We start from the raw sequence: 15,226 nt of genomic DNA, 5'->3' as shown, positions 1-15,226 counted from the left end.
CCACTAACCAGGTTTCTCCAGATCAGTGAGCTTGACAAGACAACACAGGGGGGGAAATATACAGACGGTATTTGATGATTGACACATTTGGAGGAATATTAACCCTGAGCAATTGCTCTGAATGCACAGGTCTTACAAGGTCAACATCCAGAGATGTGTGAAATAAAGACGGCATCCTATGCAAGCTAAAGGAATGATGGAAAAGATGATATCAGTATGTGGTGTGCTTTTACCGCCACCTATGATCGATGCTCTACAAGACCCAACAGTCAGAGATGTCAGAGAACGTCCAGGAGTCTTTATTTCTTTTGCTCACGTTTGGATTTTTAATTAATTTAAAAAAAATGGAAAAGAACTTCTTCACAGCCTTTCGGACATATAACCACCAGACTGCTTTTATTTAGATATGAGACATGTACCTGAATGTGAAGCTTTTTATGCTTATTTTTTAAGTTTCTCCACCAGAGTAAATCTAGATTAGGACATGTAGCTTCAGCTACAAGTAATCATTTAAATTACTAATCAATTATTAAATTAAGCTATCAAATATCATGATATCAAGGTGGCTGGTAAGAGCTATAACTTCTACAGGGATACATTTTTTCTTAGCCCAAAATATCTCTTTCATATTGTTGTGTAGGAATTTAGATTTGGGCGTTTTCAGTTCAGTTCCTTTTGTCCTCAAAGACTCAAATTAAAAAAAATATATATAAATTCTACTTGATGAGTTACTTAACCAATTAACCTCTTTTCCAACTGTTTATCAACTAATCAATTAACTGACAAATCTTTGAGGACTTCCTGCTGGCTCTCTGAAAAATCTGATTGCTGCTCTCAAACTAGTTCAGCAGCCAACCCGTCTTAATACCAATTTGTTCTTGAGGGGTGTCACGATTATTCAAATCCTCGATTTGATACGACTTTCGTTTTTAAGGTCGCAATTCACTGATGGCTGAGCCTTTGCTAGACGATGGAGTCTTTGGCGTCATGCCCTGATTACTGTCGTTTATCATTTAAAATTCTTCTTTAAAAAGAGAAGCTACATGGACTCATGCATGACGATATTGTCAACTATAAATCATTCATTTAATATGTCAAAAACAACAGAAAGAAGATCCACTAGATGGCAGGTGGGTACTTTAAAATAACAGCTTGAGTTTCTCAGAAGTGGCGTAGACACTATAGATTTTAAGTGGCGATGCACGGCCGCAGCTTAAATAACCAAATAGTTGGGAGGGGACTCCATTAATCTCCGCGGTCTCCTAATATTCTGCAGCCTAGGAACTGTAATTTTTCTCTATATAATGTGTTCATTGTTTACATAAATCATAAGGGAAAGGAAAACTGTGGTCCCACCGTGATTCGGGGAGGCAGGAGGGTTGTTTCTCCTGCCTGTGTGAAAGAAAGGAAATACCCAGATTCTGATTTTGACTTAGAAGTTTGAAATTGAACGCTCTGATTGATTTTCGATTTGGAATTAAAATCGTGACACCCCGTTGGTCACGATAAAAGAGAACGGGTTCAATAAAACCGATAAGAAGAAGTTACAAGTGTGGAGAAAACACAAATAAAAAAATAAAAAGAGACTGCTTCAAGTATCCCGAGTGGAATTCAATAGCCCTGAAAGTGTTTGTTTTGTATTTTTAGAAATCCCAGGACTCCTTCTCTGCTCATAGGCTGGACTGTGTGTGTGTGTGTGTGTGTGTGTGTGTGGGGTTAAAAAAAGTGCCAATCCCAAACTTGAATATTAAAATATTAAATTCAACTGGTTTTAGATACAAGACAGCAAAGTAACATCCAATGTATCAATGTATAGTGTAAAGCTAAGATTTAACCATGACAACGAATGATTGTTCATGCTGATGGGTTATGAGATGTGTGCTTTGGGTGTTGCAGGTTGGATGATGCCTTAAAGCAGAGAAAAAGAGAGAGAGGGTGGACAGAGTCGCTTCTGCATCCCAAACTGTGACACTAAGGTTCTCTGTCGAGTGTGGTTGGGAAGCATTAAAAAAAAAAAAAATCTGTATTTTCTTTTTTGTACGTGAAAAAAAATGACCAAATGTAAGAAATGGAGGGGTTATTTAATACTAAAATAATAAGGAAAAGCCTCTCAGTTCTATCCGGGGCCGAGAGACATTTAAATATCAAACCATTATTACCATCGAAGCCAAGATGCTTTTGGAGAACTCAGGTTAGTTTGGGTTTCAGAAGAAGGCTCTGCCCAGTGTAGAAGCTTCATTCATTAAGACTCAAACTGAACGGACTCTCCTCTCCTGTGTAGAAGTTGTGTTAGGACTTCTTTGGACAGTGTGAAGACGAGTCTGTGTTCAGAACCTCGATCATGGTTCTGGTGGACGGGAAGGTCTCCGCTACAGATGGAAGACTTTGGTACCAACTTGGTAAACTGTTGAGGAAGAAAAAATAATGTTTTTTTTTGATAAACAAAAAACAAAATCCAGCCAAGAAGAGCAATAACAAACAGGATGTTTTGTCCTCCCACCTCTTGAGATTCATCCAGTTCTTTGCCGTTTTACTGAAGCCGTCTGGACTGGGTGTGGTCATGGCCTCGAAATCCACCAGCTGAAAGGATATTAATCAAACAAACGTTACAAAACTGGACATGACGATGACAATCAACAGACTTCCTGGTTGGCCTCGGCTGAACTTCTCATGAACTGCAGCTTCCTGATATTTGATCAGATTAGATTTCTGGAGCATTGTGTCTGTTTGGCAACTCAGGTGAGGATTAAATACCAAGCTTCTTTTGCCAAAAGGCTGGAATAAATGTATTGTGTTTACCTTTCCCTTCGGGATCCTGCCGATTACCTCTTTCCCACTGGCCATCAGCGCCCCCATCACAACGGAGTAGGCCACCACACTGAAGGGAGGAAAACACTCTTACACATGAGCATCGTAGGTTACAACTTGGACGGCTCTGCGGCACGCTAAAGGTAAAACATGCTGTAAAATGTTACAAAACAGGTTGCAAAACGACAAACTATTTCCTGTTTCCTGTTTCGCCTGCATGATGGCTGTTTGGACGTGAAAGTTACCTGGAGCCTCTGGAGAGCGGCATGAGGTTGCAGAAGTAATAAACCAAGGAGAGGATCAGGTTACACACAGCATCTGCATCCTGAAAGAACAAGAAGACATCACAGAGTTGTTTGTTACAACAAAAGGGACATCTATCAGTATTAATCAAATGATAACAGACTTAATTATGTTATATTTACGTGAGAATGCTTCTTTAATAGTTTGATAATGTTTCTCTAAAGGATCTGGAAGTCATCTACAGCGACCAGCTGGAGAATACATTCTGCTATAATCCTGTAAAATGATCTATTTGTTTTTATTTATTAAATTCCCTGCCCAGTTTGCTTGTCAGGAAAACTGAAATCTGGGATCTTCCTGCACCCAAATATGTTATATGTGTTATATATGTTGGCTGCTCAACATGATTCTCCCACTAAATGTATTATACATAAAATGTCACTAAGTATTGCCACATTCTCTTTTTCCAAAAGCCCAAGGCAACGTCTGCAAATGATATTTTTAGCAATAAAAGACATGGAAAAAACAGCAAATCCTTATGTCTGAGAAGGGGAACCATGTCATTTGTTCAGCTCAACAAACATCTATGACATTTTATAGACTTAAAGGGTTCTGCCTCCACCCTAGTAGGATGAATGCCTGTGCTGTTTGCAGCATTGGAAACAACATCCTGGTTACTCTGGATGATCCACAGACTCTGCTGCTCTGTTTCCATTGGCAACGTTTTCTATTTCTAACATGCTTCTGCTTTCTATTATGGAATGCAGAAGAAAAAAGCTTCCGTTTAACTGCAGAGATGAATCTTACCCCTAGTTCAGTGGACAGCATTAATGCCTTCCCTTTGGCGGTGAGGTCTTTGTAGATGGATTCTATCTCTGACTGGTACTGCTGCGTCCGCTCTTCTGTCGTCTGAGTCTCGACTGAGAATAACATGTTGCCCACTCTACGACACAGAAAACAGATCACCAGCGGGGTGAATGTCAATGGCACACTCCCTCAAAAGTTGCAACATGGATAATCTTGGCTAAGGAGATGTGCTCAGTAACACGGTTTAAAAAAAGAATACACAGGGGTTTTTGTTTGCATAAAAAAGTATTTTATAGTAGTTAAATTTGTATGAATTCAAGCCTGGAGAAAAGGGTTATTTTATCCTCATATTATTTGATCAAATAGTGAAAAAATATCAGTTATCGATTTGACTTTACAGAAATATAATGCAGAGAAAAAAAGGCATCCCGTGTACCTGTCTCCAGTGATGGTGATGGTAAAACCGTCGTATTCTTTCCCAGGATCCTTCATGCTTGGCACCTTGGAGTTAACCGTGAAGCCATCTCTGGTTTTACTATTGAACTGCTTCAGGAAATAAACACACAAACAAACATTCTGGGTTTTCACTGCTGAATGGCTACGAGACAAAAACAACCCCAAAAACATAACTCTATTGTGCTGCTTCAGAGGTCTCTTTCAGTTAATCATTATGAACTAAATAAATGTGGAATTTGAAACTTCAATGGATTCTATAGCAACTGAGCAATCTGTTGATAAGGACCGTGTAATGTGATCGAAAGCTCCACTGCAAAAGTCTCATCTTCATCTCTTTATTTACTTCCCTGTTCACTAATTCTCCCGCTTTTCTTCCTTACCTTCATTATAGGAAGCAGATCTTCCACTTTATTCACATTTTCAAGAGCCTGGCGGACGTCTACGAGTCCTCTGGGGTTGTACGCCCTGAGGAGGAACAAGAAGTTATTGGTTAAAGAAGCAGCAAGTAAACAACAGAGTGAGGAAGCTGATATAGAATTAATATTCATTTAGATATTTGCAGACACTTCCTCAATGGATTCATGCAAATTGAATAATTGCTAATTACAGTCAGCAAGCACATTAACATAACTGCTGTGAAATAATTTAGGTGAGACAATGCAAAGGATGGAAAGAACTGAACACATTGCAGGAACTCAAGACAGCAGAATATTATGAAAAGTGTTTCTGATGTCACAGAAGATGTAAACCGGATGACGTTTTTGTGTGATTTACCCGTGGTACACCAGTATTCGGTCTTTGATAAAGTCCAGGATGTTATCAAAGTACGCCAGGTACCTGATGTTGATAATCTGTCCCCTGAAGCAAAAAAAAAAGGATTTCAACAAAGTTACTTTGAATAAAGAACTGAAGAAACCGGGTTGTATAACAAAAGCAAGGCCACGTGGAAACTGGAGACGCTCAAGGGACTCCTGAAAGCACCACACACTGTCTTCGGGGGCCAAGCTGTTACCTGATGAGGTTGATGTGGTTGTTGAAGCCTCGACTGAGACTCCTGGCGGGCATCTGGTCTAACCACAGAACTGGCTGGTCTGGATCCGCAATCCTACGGGCACAGGAAAAGCCTGGTTAATCTCTCAACACTAAAATCCAATCAGCTGAGGACTCCTTGAAATAGTAGAGTTTAAAGAGATTTTAGCGACTGACTTCATAGTTCTCTGTGCTTTAATTTAACTTAACGTGACCGCATGAAGACTGAATGTGAACTCCGGTCTAGACTCCCTTTTGTTATACAGATGATTTGTTGGCTATCACCTATCAACATCTGTTGTCTTCATCTTTTCCCTTTAATCCCATGTGTTTTAGGGTTATTTCCCAGAGATTATTAGGGTTCTAGTTGCTCCAGAGCTGCACTTAATTTCTCTTGGAATACGATGCTTCCAGAGTGACTCGACACTAAACCTACTTTGTGAGTTCATAAATTGTGTCTACAGTCACTGTATTATAGCGTCATTGATCCTGGTTGAAAGAGTTCATTGCAACACAGGTTATTTCTCTTTTTCCAAAGCCCAGTCATATTTCACCCTATATATATATATATTTTACACTAGACCCCCAAAACCAACATCTATAACGTTGCCTTTGCATTATGTTACGTTCACTAGTATATACATTTGGGGTTGAATTCTTTTTTATATGGGACGCTGCTCTTTCAAAAGCCAAACAAAAGAAACCCCTCACCTCCTCCATTTGACAGCTATGTCAAACATGTCTCTCCACTGCATTTGCCTGGTCTTGCCGTTGACTCGCACTTTGGAGTTGCTCCATGTTCGGTGCATGGCCTGCATCACCTCCAGGCTTGCTAAACCCATGGCTGAAAAAAGCAAAAATAACTCAGTAAACCTATTTTACTGCAGTTCTGTATGTATGTATGCAAGTACCTGGAAGAACTACAGCATTCAGTTGTACCTCTGTGTATTCTCCTGTTGGGTAAGAAACCAGGAGTGTCGTATTGCATTAGCGCCCCCAGATGGTCAGCTGTGCAGATCAGCTTCTGAACTTCACTACTGTAGCTGTCAAAGTTCTGCAGCAGCACGTCCCTGCAAAACCACAAGCACATGAAGACATCCAGGGTGAACTTCATCAAAGCTTTTGTTTAGTGTGCAGCTGTTTTTTTTTTTTTTTTTTTGCATGAATTATGCCTAAAAAGTGCTTTTGAGGTCACAGTGACCTTGACCTTTGACCACCAAATTCTAATCATTTCTTCTTTAGTCCAAGTGAATGCGTGTGCCAAATTTGAAGCCGCTCCCTCAAGGCGTTGCTAAAATATCACAGACATGGGGGTCACATTGAACTTTGACATCCAAAATCTGATTAGTTCATCCTTGGTTTCAAGCGGACAATTGTGCCTGCCCCGGGTCCAGGCATTAAATACTCATGAAAATTGCTTCAAGCCTCAGTAAATTAAGGTGGTGGCGATGGATCCTGAAGACTTTCTAATGAGGATACACTTTCAATGTCTAGGACACTCTAAATCAACTACAGCAGCTACAGTTTTGCTCAAAGTTATTAATAATAATAATAATAATAATTGCTGTAAATCAGTTGTAACGGAGCCATCAAACCTACTTGATGTGTGGCTGCAGGCCAGGCTGTTCTTCATAGTCTTCTATTAGAAAAGGCAGGTTCTTGGCCCAGTGGTTTTTAAAGTTCCCTGGTAAGTCCAGGTCCACGTTGTATTCTGCTACTGGGATGTCAAGGTGGGAGTGCAGGTAGCGAGAGTACTCTGGTACAAAAACAAGGTGGGGCAAAACAGAATAGGAGATATAATATCAAAAGAGCAGAACTTTATGAATCAATGTCCTGATTTATTTTTAAAAAGGAATTCTCCCAGTTATATGAATCTGAACACAAAAAAGTAAAACACAATATATATATATATATATATATATATATATATATATATATATATAATTATTGCTGCAAAATACATTTTTCTTCAAAACAAACTAATCTGTATTATGAATTATTTTAAGAGAGTTGGATGTTTTAAGTGATTCAGAACTGTAAATGAACAGAGCAAACTCTTTAAATGTGTCTACTATGGTGTCTCATGTGCATGTGTGTGTGACACTGACCTCTGAGGTATTTCACTTTGAGGTATTCAGAGCTGGCCTTCTGTCCCAGCAGAGGGTCGTTCAACATGACCTTGGTCTGGGCTTTGATGCCCTCGTAGAACTGTCCCATCGCCACGTGACTCAGCCCCTTCATGTACTGACACACTTCGTTGTAGGGCTCCAACTGAAGACACCTCTGGAGGACCAATAGGAGAGGAGAAAGTCAAAGGCAACCAGAAAGGGGCAAACATATTTAAGATAGGATTGTATGGTATGAGACAGCCTAACCAAACAGAAGCTATTTAATTCCACTGTGGATTCCCAACCTTGAAGTTGCCGATGGCCTCCTGCAGCGAGCCGTGGTGGTACAGCATCATGCCTCGGAGCTGGAGGGACTGGATGTGGTTCTGGTTCAACATGAGGGCTTTCTGGAAGCTCTCCATTGCCGACTCAAAATCCCCCAGCTCTCTGGAAAGAGGAAGAAGTGATACCGAGTGAGCAACAGTCCACTGGTTGTTAGTAAGGCAGAGGGGAAAGGGTAGGTACGCTGAATTAGTTAAACACAAAAGTAACCAGTGAATACCAGACAGTACCTGTAGGCTTGTCCAAGACTCTTATAGGCATCTATGAAGTCAGACTTCAACTTTAGTGCCTCTTTGAATGTCTCAATGGCTTCCTGACAACAACAAACACAACAAGCATTCAGACAAGATGAGAGGAAATTGCAAAACATAGGGATACAAAGAAAATCCAGACTCAGCAGATGGTTCAGACCATGTATGAGACCGTATCATAGTGCAAACGCTTTCCATGTAGCCGTATAAAAGAATGTACAGTTAGTACAAATAAAACACTTCCCTATGATGAGTCTGACTGATAAAAAAAAGCAGATTGTGCAATGTTGACTTTGTTTCCACAAGGACAAACTGCAGCAGCAGTTCAACTTTCACTTTCAGAGTACATCATGCTACTATTTATGTTGATAAGAGTAACAAGTGTATGTGAGAAGCAGTTTGTTGTTGTTTGCAGTCAACTGTCTGTAGGTGCGGTACGGGGTTTCCCCCATTAAATTGGTGAGCTGAGGTGATAAACGCAACCACGATATCTCTAAACATGCAACTAAAACTACAAAGTAACAACACAATTGTATTTTACTGAGATGTTTCATCTTTTGAAGGCAGAATTGGAGACACCTAGAATTTTTAATTCCATCATGGTGCAAGGGGAAACGGCTTTTAATAATAATAACAATAATAATAATAATAATAATAAATGAATAAAAGGAACTTTCTGCTTTTGCCATCAGATTACTGACCACACATTAAAAGCCCTTAATGTAAGAAATAACATTCTGGGGGATCTTTGAGGTTTCTCATGACATTAGTGGAGGCGGACTGCAACAAAGCAATACTGTAAATGGAGAATCAAGTCATCTTCCTACTGAGAGGCTGGTTCAGAAATCTCTGAGCGATGTGGTAACCCCCCTGAAAAACTTGGCTAAGCCTAAAATTGACTACTCTATCTACTTTGCAGCTGTTCAAAGGTGATTAAAATGCACGTAAGATTGGAAAACAGTTCATTACATTTGTCTGTCAATCTAAAGGCTTTTTTAAGAATCAAAACATTCACAATGAAATTACCAACATTTAGCAGAAAAAATAAAATGATAGGAGAGATTGAGTAACTTGCCTTGAGCATGCCTCTGTGGAAGAAGGTGAGGCCTTTATAGAGCATGGCGATAGGCTGGTTCTTCTTCAGCTCTAACGACTGCTGGAAGTCTTCCATAGCTGCCACATAGTCCTGGTGGGAGGGCAAAAGCACCGGATCAGCACACGGAAGCATGAAGGCGTGCGTGAAGAACAGGTGACGATCAAACCTCTGAGATGAAGAGAAGCGTTCCTCTGTGTCTGTAGAGACGGGCCGAGGGCTGCAGCTGAATGGCTTTGCTCAGATCACCCAGAGCCTCACTGATGCGACCCAGAGGAGACAGGATCTGCAGATGCACCAACGCAAACAAATGGGGAGATAAAAGTCCAAGCACACAAACATCCTGGATATCACATCTTATTATTAGATTATTGGAAAAAAAAAATACTGTTATTATGAACTTCTTTACAATGACATGTCTTTTTGCGCTGGTTTGTTAATTAGAAATTAAAATAGTTTGTGATCCTTCTTTAAAGCAAATGTGTGTGTGATCCATTATTTCTGGCCGATGGACTACATAGTCTATTCTTCTGCCAGAAAAGGTGGAGCATTGTCAAAACAAAAAATAAGAGGCGTTATCTTCACGAAGGTGTGATTTGTCAGATTGATTACACTGGAGATGCACTCAAGTGCCTCACGGCTCACAAAGAGGAAACAGGCCATACAAAAAACCACAGGGTGAAACCTGAGTGACATTCTTCGAACAGTGGTGTAGTTTAGAATCACGAGACTTGACATGATTAAGTGTGTGTCTATTCATGAACGGCCAGTGCTGTACAACTATGCGGCGTACGTTTCTTGATAACTAAATACTTATAACGTATCTGAGGGGGGTTTTTCTGCTTCTTGTGCACATGATTAAATCGACACTGATAAATAACATGGCTTGTAAAGTTTCCCCAATTTTAAAATGGCACCGATTAATTGCAATTGAACATCTCACACGCGACCATGACTGCTTCTTTCTTCTAGAAAGTCTAGAAACATGGTGAGCACTGTGTGTTTTGCAACTGACAGATATAGATGTGCAAATCACATGTTATCAAGCAGCTGACCAGACAGCTGAACATGACATTTATCAGATGTAGTGGTGATCAATCATCAAATCCAAGTTATGCACTGTATGGAAATGTTATCAGCTAAATGATATCCAGTGTTGCCAAGAGGTGTGGCACTTGAAATCTCCTCTATCGTACTTTTTATCCTTTTGGAGGAGCTTCCGACGCCATAAGTTATAATAAAGAGTTGCTCTCTGTACCTCTGCTCTCTGTTCGTAGACCTCTGGCCAGTTTGGCTCCAGGGTGATGACTCTGTTGAGCTCGTACAATGCCAAGTCAGCATTCTTTATGTCCTGGCATGCAGACACAGGAAGGGGAAGGGGGTTACGTTTATTTTTTACACAAACCTTATAGTGAACAAAACCAGGAGCAGCGCCACAAACAAGTAAACGCACTAGAACTGCCGTCCAGCTTCTTCTCTGAGGGCACACATTCACAACGGCAGAGTCCTGGCAGATTGAATTTGCATTCATTAAATGACACACTGAGTCATTATGGGTTTACCCAAAACTGCTGCTGTCACCAAAATCCAGAATGAATGAAAAAACGCAAACAGACAACAACTCCCTATGCTGCCAAATCGTTTAAAATCTAATTTTGTCACAAAGACGCCAACGGGAGTGTCACAGTTAAACTAAGGTTCTAACTATGGTTTCAACATTTAATGCAAATGAAGGCAGCAGATCAATACAGAAAACATAGACAGCAGCATGACAGCAGCATGAGTCATCTGCTCTGAATTATCTGGAAACCTCGACCTTGACTTGGTTCTCATAAATGATCGAGCAGCTCCCAAACAAACATGCATCACTATGAAAAGAAAGCCTTCGGATCGTCATGAGGGTAATAATGATAACTTAACTTTAGTCATAACTACATTATTCAGAATATGACATTGTAAATGCTCTCATAAAGGCTGCTCGTAATTAACGTGGCACATTTCAACTCTATTTTGATTTCAGTCAGTGAACTTTCTTTCTGTTGCACACTTCAAAGCCAGAGTTAGACAGTGTTTCACGGGTGCATATAAATAACAGCACCGTAAAATACAAGAATCATTTCAGGGCATTCACAAATGTGGAGAATTATAAGAAAATACAAAACAGCTGCTACAGTATCACTCACCTGTAGACTTTTCTTTCCATAAGCTATCCCTCTCCCATAGATGGCACTGACCAGCTCTGGGTCACCCTTTAATCAAAGTCAAAAACACATCTTTATGTCATATTTACATTTTTGGTTTGTGACAAAATAGCAAAAGTGCTGTAATATTAAAACATGAAGTATTGAGAGTGAATATCAACCGTCTCCAGTTGCAAACACACCTGTAATAAGAGTGAGAAGTGTTTGATGGCTTCATCATAAAGACCGTTGCCTATCAGAACGTAGCCTATAGCTGCAGCGACAGAACAGATGATGATGAGCAACTGGGAAAGATCGGTTCAGCGTGAATTGGGTTTGTATTTTGAACGTGCACACTTACCAAGTTCTTCGTTTGTGTTGTGGTTATCTACAGGGAAGGGGATTTTTTTCTGCTCTATAAACAACTTGGCCTGATTCTGTGGATACAAGATAAAAAAAACAACAACAACACGTTGAGGGGAAAAGAGAGATGTACATCACACGACGGCACTGACACGCTAAGCCAAGAGAGGTGAAAATAACGGTTTCCTGTGTGAAGCCAGTAACTGAACGGAGACGCAGAATAACACTGTGAGCCTCAAAGGTGGAAAAGCTAAAAACATGTGGTCTGTTTCGATGAAAGTTTCAGAATGACATTCTGCTACATAACTGAATTTAATATATTTGTAAATTGGAGAAATGGGCTGTGAAAGGAAAACCTTTGTTTTGCTGAGTTACAAGGTTTTAATAAGCTTTCCAGCATCTCTCAAGGTTATACTGAGCAATTAAGCCCAGAATAAAGAATAAAATCATATAATAAAAGTGTCAAGGATGTTTATGGCTGCCAAGACAAATACTTGGGAAGCAATAATTATTCTGTGTATTGCATCAAAAGACTATTTTTCTACTTTCTTATTCTCACGGCTTCACATCGTATTGACCCCAAATGGCAGCATGGCATACACCAGCAGAGAATGCCGACGTGACAGCATGAAAAATGTCGCTGTTGCTGCATTCTGGGATTCCAAAACAGTGACAACTGACAAGACAAATGCTTGCTACACTTAAATCATCAGGAAGCTTTACATAACCATCAGCAACACCATCAAAATGACAAACTCACTCACTGGCGTACGGTCAAATGCTTGAGGTTGCAATTTTTAACTGTAAATCGGTCACAAAACGGCTATGAGAATAATTTACCTACTATTGAACACACACAATTGCCAATAAATGCATTTAGACCTCCTTTAAAATAAATGGGAAATAGATTTTGGAGAACCAATTTCAGGGAAAACTTGGCAAAAAGATAATACAGGGAATAATTTCCTGTTCGATATGTCAATTCCAAACTGCACTAGTCTCAAGTCTGACTTTCTAAGACCAAAGCCATCACAGATCCAACATATAATCAATGCAGGAAGCTTTGAGTCACTCCGTCGCAGAGAAATTTAGCACATTGAGCACCACAAAAAAAAAAAAGTGGTTAAGGCTCGACCTGAAACCGCTCACGGATCTGATTAATGTTTGTGTGTGCTCGCTCTCACCAGGATCTTCTCGGCATTAAGTGAGAAGACTGACTCGCAGGGCGGGTTGCTCCCCTCCTCACAGTCTGGGTCTTCCAACTGTAAAATGGAGGACTCTGAAAAGACAAACGTTATGAGTGTTTAATGAATATTTGAAGGTATTTCACACGTTTCACGTATTTCAAATCTTCAATAAACACATCCACATGTTCTCTATAAATCAGTTGGTGGATATTTCAAAGCCATCATAGCGAACACCACACCTCTTATAGATCTAATCGGTTATGTTTTTCTTTAAGTGTGGTAAAACGCTTTAAAGCATGGGCAGTGATTGGTGTGTCAAGACTGCATGACATTACCACTGAAAGATAACATCACACTGACGGTAATAAAAGCAGACCCAGGAGGCAGAAAAGACTCATTAAAAAGGGTCAAAACGTATTTTACGCTCGGGCTAAAACACGATGCTGAGAACATTTCTATGGCAGCCGTTATCTCAACAGTGTCAGCTTGTACAACCAGTTCAGCTTGTCGTTTCTTTTAGGCTTCCTCCTCATTTGCATTTCATTTGCATTTCATTTGCACTTCTTGCACTATGTCCATCTCACACATATATATGTGCAGTAACTGCTCCTTTATCTTTGGCTCTTTTTGATATATCTATATCCATCCAACCACAGTGGAGAATAGTGTAGAAGCTGAGATTTGATGAAAACTTCCGGAATATAATGTGATTGTAAATCAATTTCTCTTGCAAAAGTGACAAAAGGTGCAATGGAGGCAAAAGCAAGACAACCCACATAAAGGGAATGGTTTGATGTGGTGGTCACAGACAGTCGCTCTCTCTTTCTCCTTCCTGACTGATTCTTCTCTAGTTCTGTTTTCTGCTCGTGTCCTTGTCACTAGTTGTAGCCTGAGGCAGAACCTGCAGCCAAATCAGGTTCACAGGTAGTCCAGCTCCTCCAGGATGGCACATCCATACGTGAGGTCACAAGAAGGTTTGCTGTGTCTCCCTGCATAGTCTCGAGGGCATGGAGGAGATACCAGGAGACCGACCGCTACACAAGGAGATCTGGACAGGACCGTGAAAGGACATCAACCCAGCCCCAGGACCGGTATCTATTCCTTAGTGCAGGGAGGAACAGTAGGAGCAGAACCAGAGCTCTCCAAAATTACCTCCAGGTAAAGGTATGGATGCCATTGACTGGCCCTCACGTTCCCCTGACCTAAATCCAGTTGACCACCTATGTCCAACCATACCATTATGTATCTGTGCATCCAACACCACCAAGTACCACCAACGACTGTCCAGTAGTTCACTGATACCCTGACGCAGGTCTGGGAGGAGATCCTCCAGGACACCATCCACCAACTCACCAGGAGCAGCCCAGACCTTGTTGGGAGTTCATTACAGGCAAACGGGTGATGAAATTCACGCTCAAGCTGGGAGGACCTGTGATTTCACTTTTTTACTGTGATTTTGGCTGTGATTGGTATGTTATTTTGTACTCAACATATCACACTATATACATCAGTAAAGAGTTTCAACTTGAATCATTTGTTCACTGAAGATCTGATGTGTGATTTAAGTGGAGTAAGTGTCTCTTTAATGTGAGCAGTGTATATACAGTAGCTGGGTGCATCAGTTGTAACGTTAAGCAGAATCTACCAGAAAAAAACCCCATTGACATTGATTGTGCTGTAGAGAAGAAAACGACAAATTACGGTGAGTTCGGTGCTGACCTCTTGGGGTAAGCTTATATATATATATATATATAGTTTTCTTACGGTGATGTTTACCTCAATGTACTCTCACTCCCGCGTTACAACTCTTTTACTTTTATATCTGTTTTCAAATCCAATTTAACCTCGAAGAGAGCGAGAGCTCATCCCGGTTATCCCTTCTTGGCTGTCACCGCTTGCTGTCATTAGCTCATCTTAACGTTAGCCTCCAAACGGTTAAGCTAGCCGGGTTGCACATTGACAGTTGGAACGGGGCGGACGTGGCAAAATAACAGCGAAAAAGGAAAGACTTTTACCGCAGTCAGCCGCGTACTCTTCCCACTCAGACAGCGAGCTGCATCCCTGCTTGTGGAGCTCATTGTTGAACAAAGTGAGAGTGGAGAAATACTCCGAGGAGAAGATTGTCCGGCACAGGTAGAGCAGTGAAAGCGCTACCACAACAAGAGCCCGGCTGGCAGGGGCCATGTTGTGCTACATGTGTGACGACAGAGAGAGCGGAAGCTGCTGCAGTTCGATCAAAACCAAACACGCCCCCCTCGTCACGCGCGAGTCTCCGGCGGGAGGCGAAGAAGAACACCGCAGCCGGAGGGTCTAGTTCAACTACATTTCCCGGCATGCTATGCGGCTGTCAAATCGGTCC

General features: G+C 40.9%; 1 protein-coding gene across 2 annotated transcripts; it reads right to left on the bottom strand.

The window, feature by feature from the left end:
• Window positions 1–409: 409 nt before the first annotated feature.
• Window positions 410–15,081, bottom strand: ttc13 (tetratricopeptide repeat domain 13). Of its 2 annotated transcripts, none has more exons than XM_084030320.1 (23): window positions 14,883–15,081; window positions 12,865–12,959; window positions 11,679–11,754; window positions 11,521–11,591; window positions 11,321–11,386; window positions 10,396–10,488; window positions 9,307–9,423; window positions 9,116–9,230; window positions 8,024–8,102; window positions 7,757–7,898; window positions 7,452–7,626; window positions 6,943–7,099; window positions 6,283–6,413; window positions 6,055–6,187; window positions 5,327–5,419; window positions 5,089–5,172; window positions 4,695–4,779; window positions 4,295–4,404; window positions 3,859–3,994; window positions 3,054–3,133; window positions 2,800–2,878; window positions 2,501–2,580; window positions 410–2,404 (listed from the first exon to the last, which is right to left on the bottom strand). In XM_084030320.1, the coding sequence occupies exons 1-23, from the start codon at window positions 15,049–15,051 to the stop codon at window positions 2,290–2,292; spliced, it is 2,481 nt and encodes an 826-aa protein (XP_083886446.1). In that variant the 5' UTR covers window positions 15,052–15,081; the 3' UTR covers window positions 410–2,289. The 2 variants fall into 2 exon arrangements, with proteins under 2 accessions (XP_083886446.1, XP_083886445.1); XM_084030319.1 differs by having other exon boundaries at window positions 4,295–4,401; window positions 14,883–15,073.
• Between the last annotated feature and the right edge of the window lie 145 nt (window positions 15,082–15,226).

Source organism: Eutrigla gurnardus (assembly GCF_963514095.1).
Source record: "Eutrigla gurnardus genome assembly, chromosome: 16".
NCBI classification, from domain to species: Eukaryota; Metazoa; Chordata; class Actinopteri; order Perciformes; family Triglidae; genus Eutrigla; species Eutrigla gurnardus.
This window is presented reverse-complemented; position numbering and strand designations above follow the sequence as displayed.

What these genes read in the sequence shown, in the direction of transcription:
- ttc13 (XM_084030320.1), bottom strand. Translation starts at nt 15,051, where the DNA reads ATGGCCCCTGCCAGCCGGGCTCTTGTTGTGGTAGCGCTTTCACTGCTC. An exon ending in AGAGTACGCGGCTGACTGCG is followed by an intron (nt 12,960 to 14,882) that starts GTAAAAGTCTTT and finishes TTGTCTTTTCAG; the next exon opens with AGTCCTCCATTTTACAGTTG. An exon ending in TGCTGTCCACTGAACTAGGG is followed by an intron (nt 3,134 to 3,858) that starts GTAAGATTCATC and finishes TTGTTCTTTCAG; the next exon opens with GATGCAGATGCTGTGTGTAA.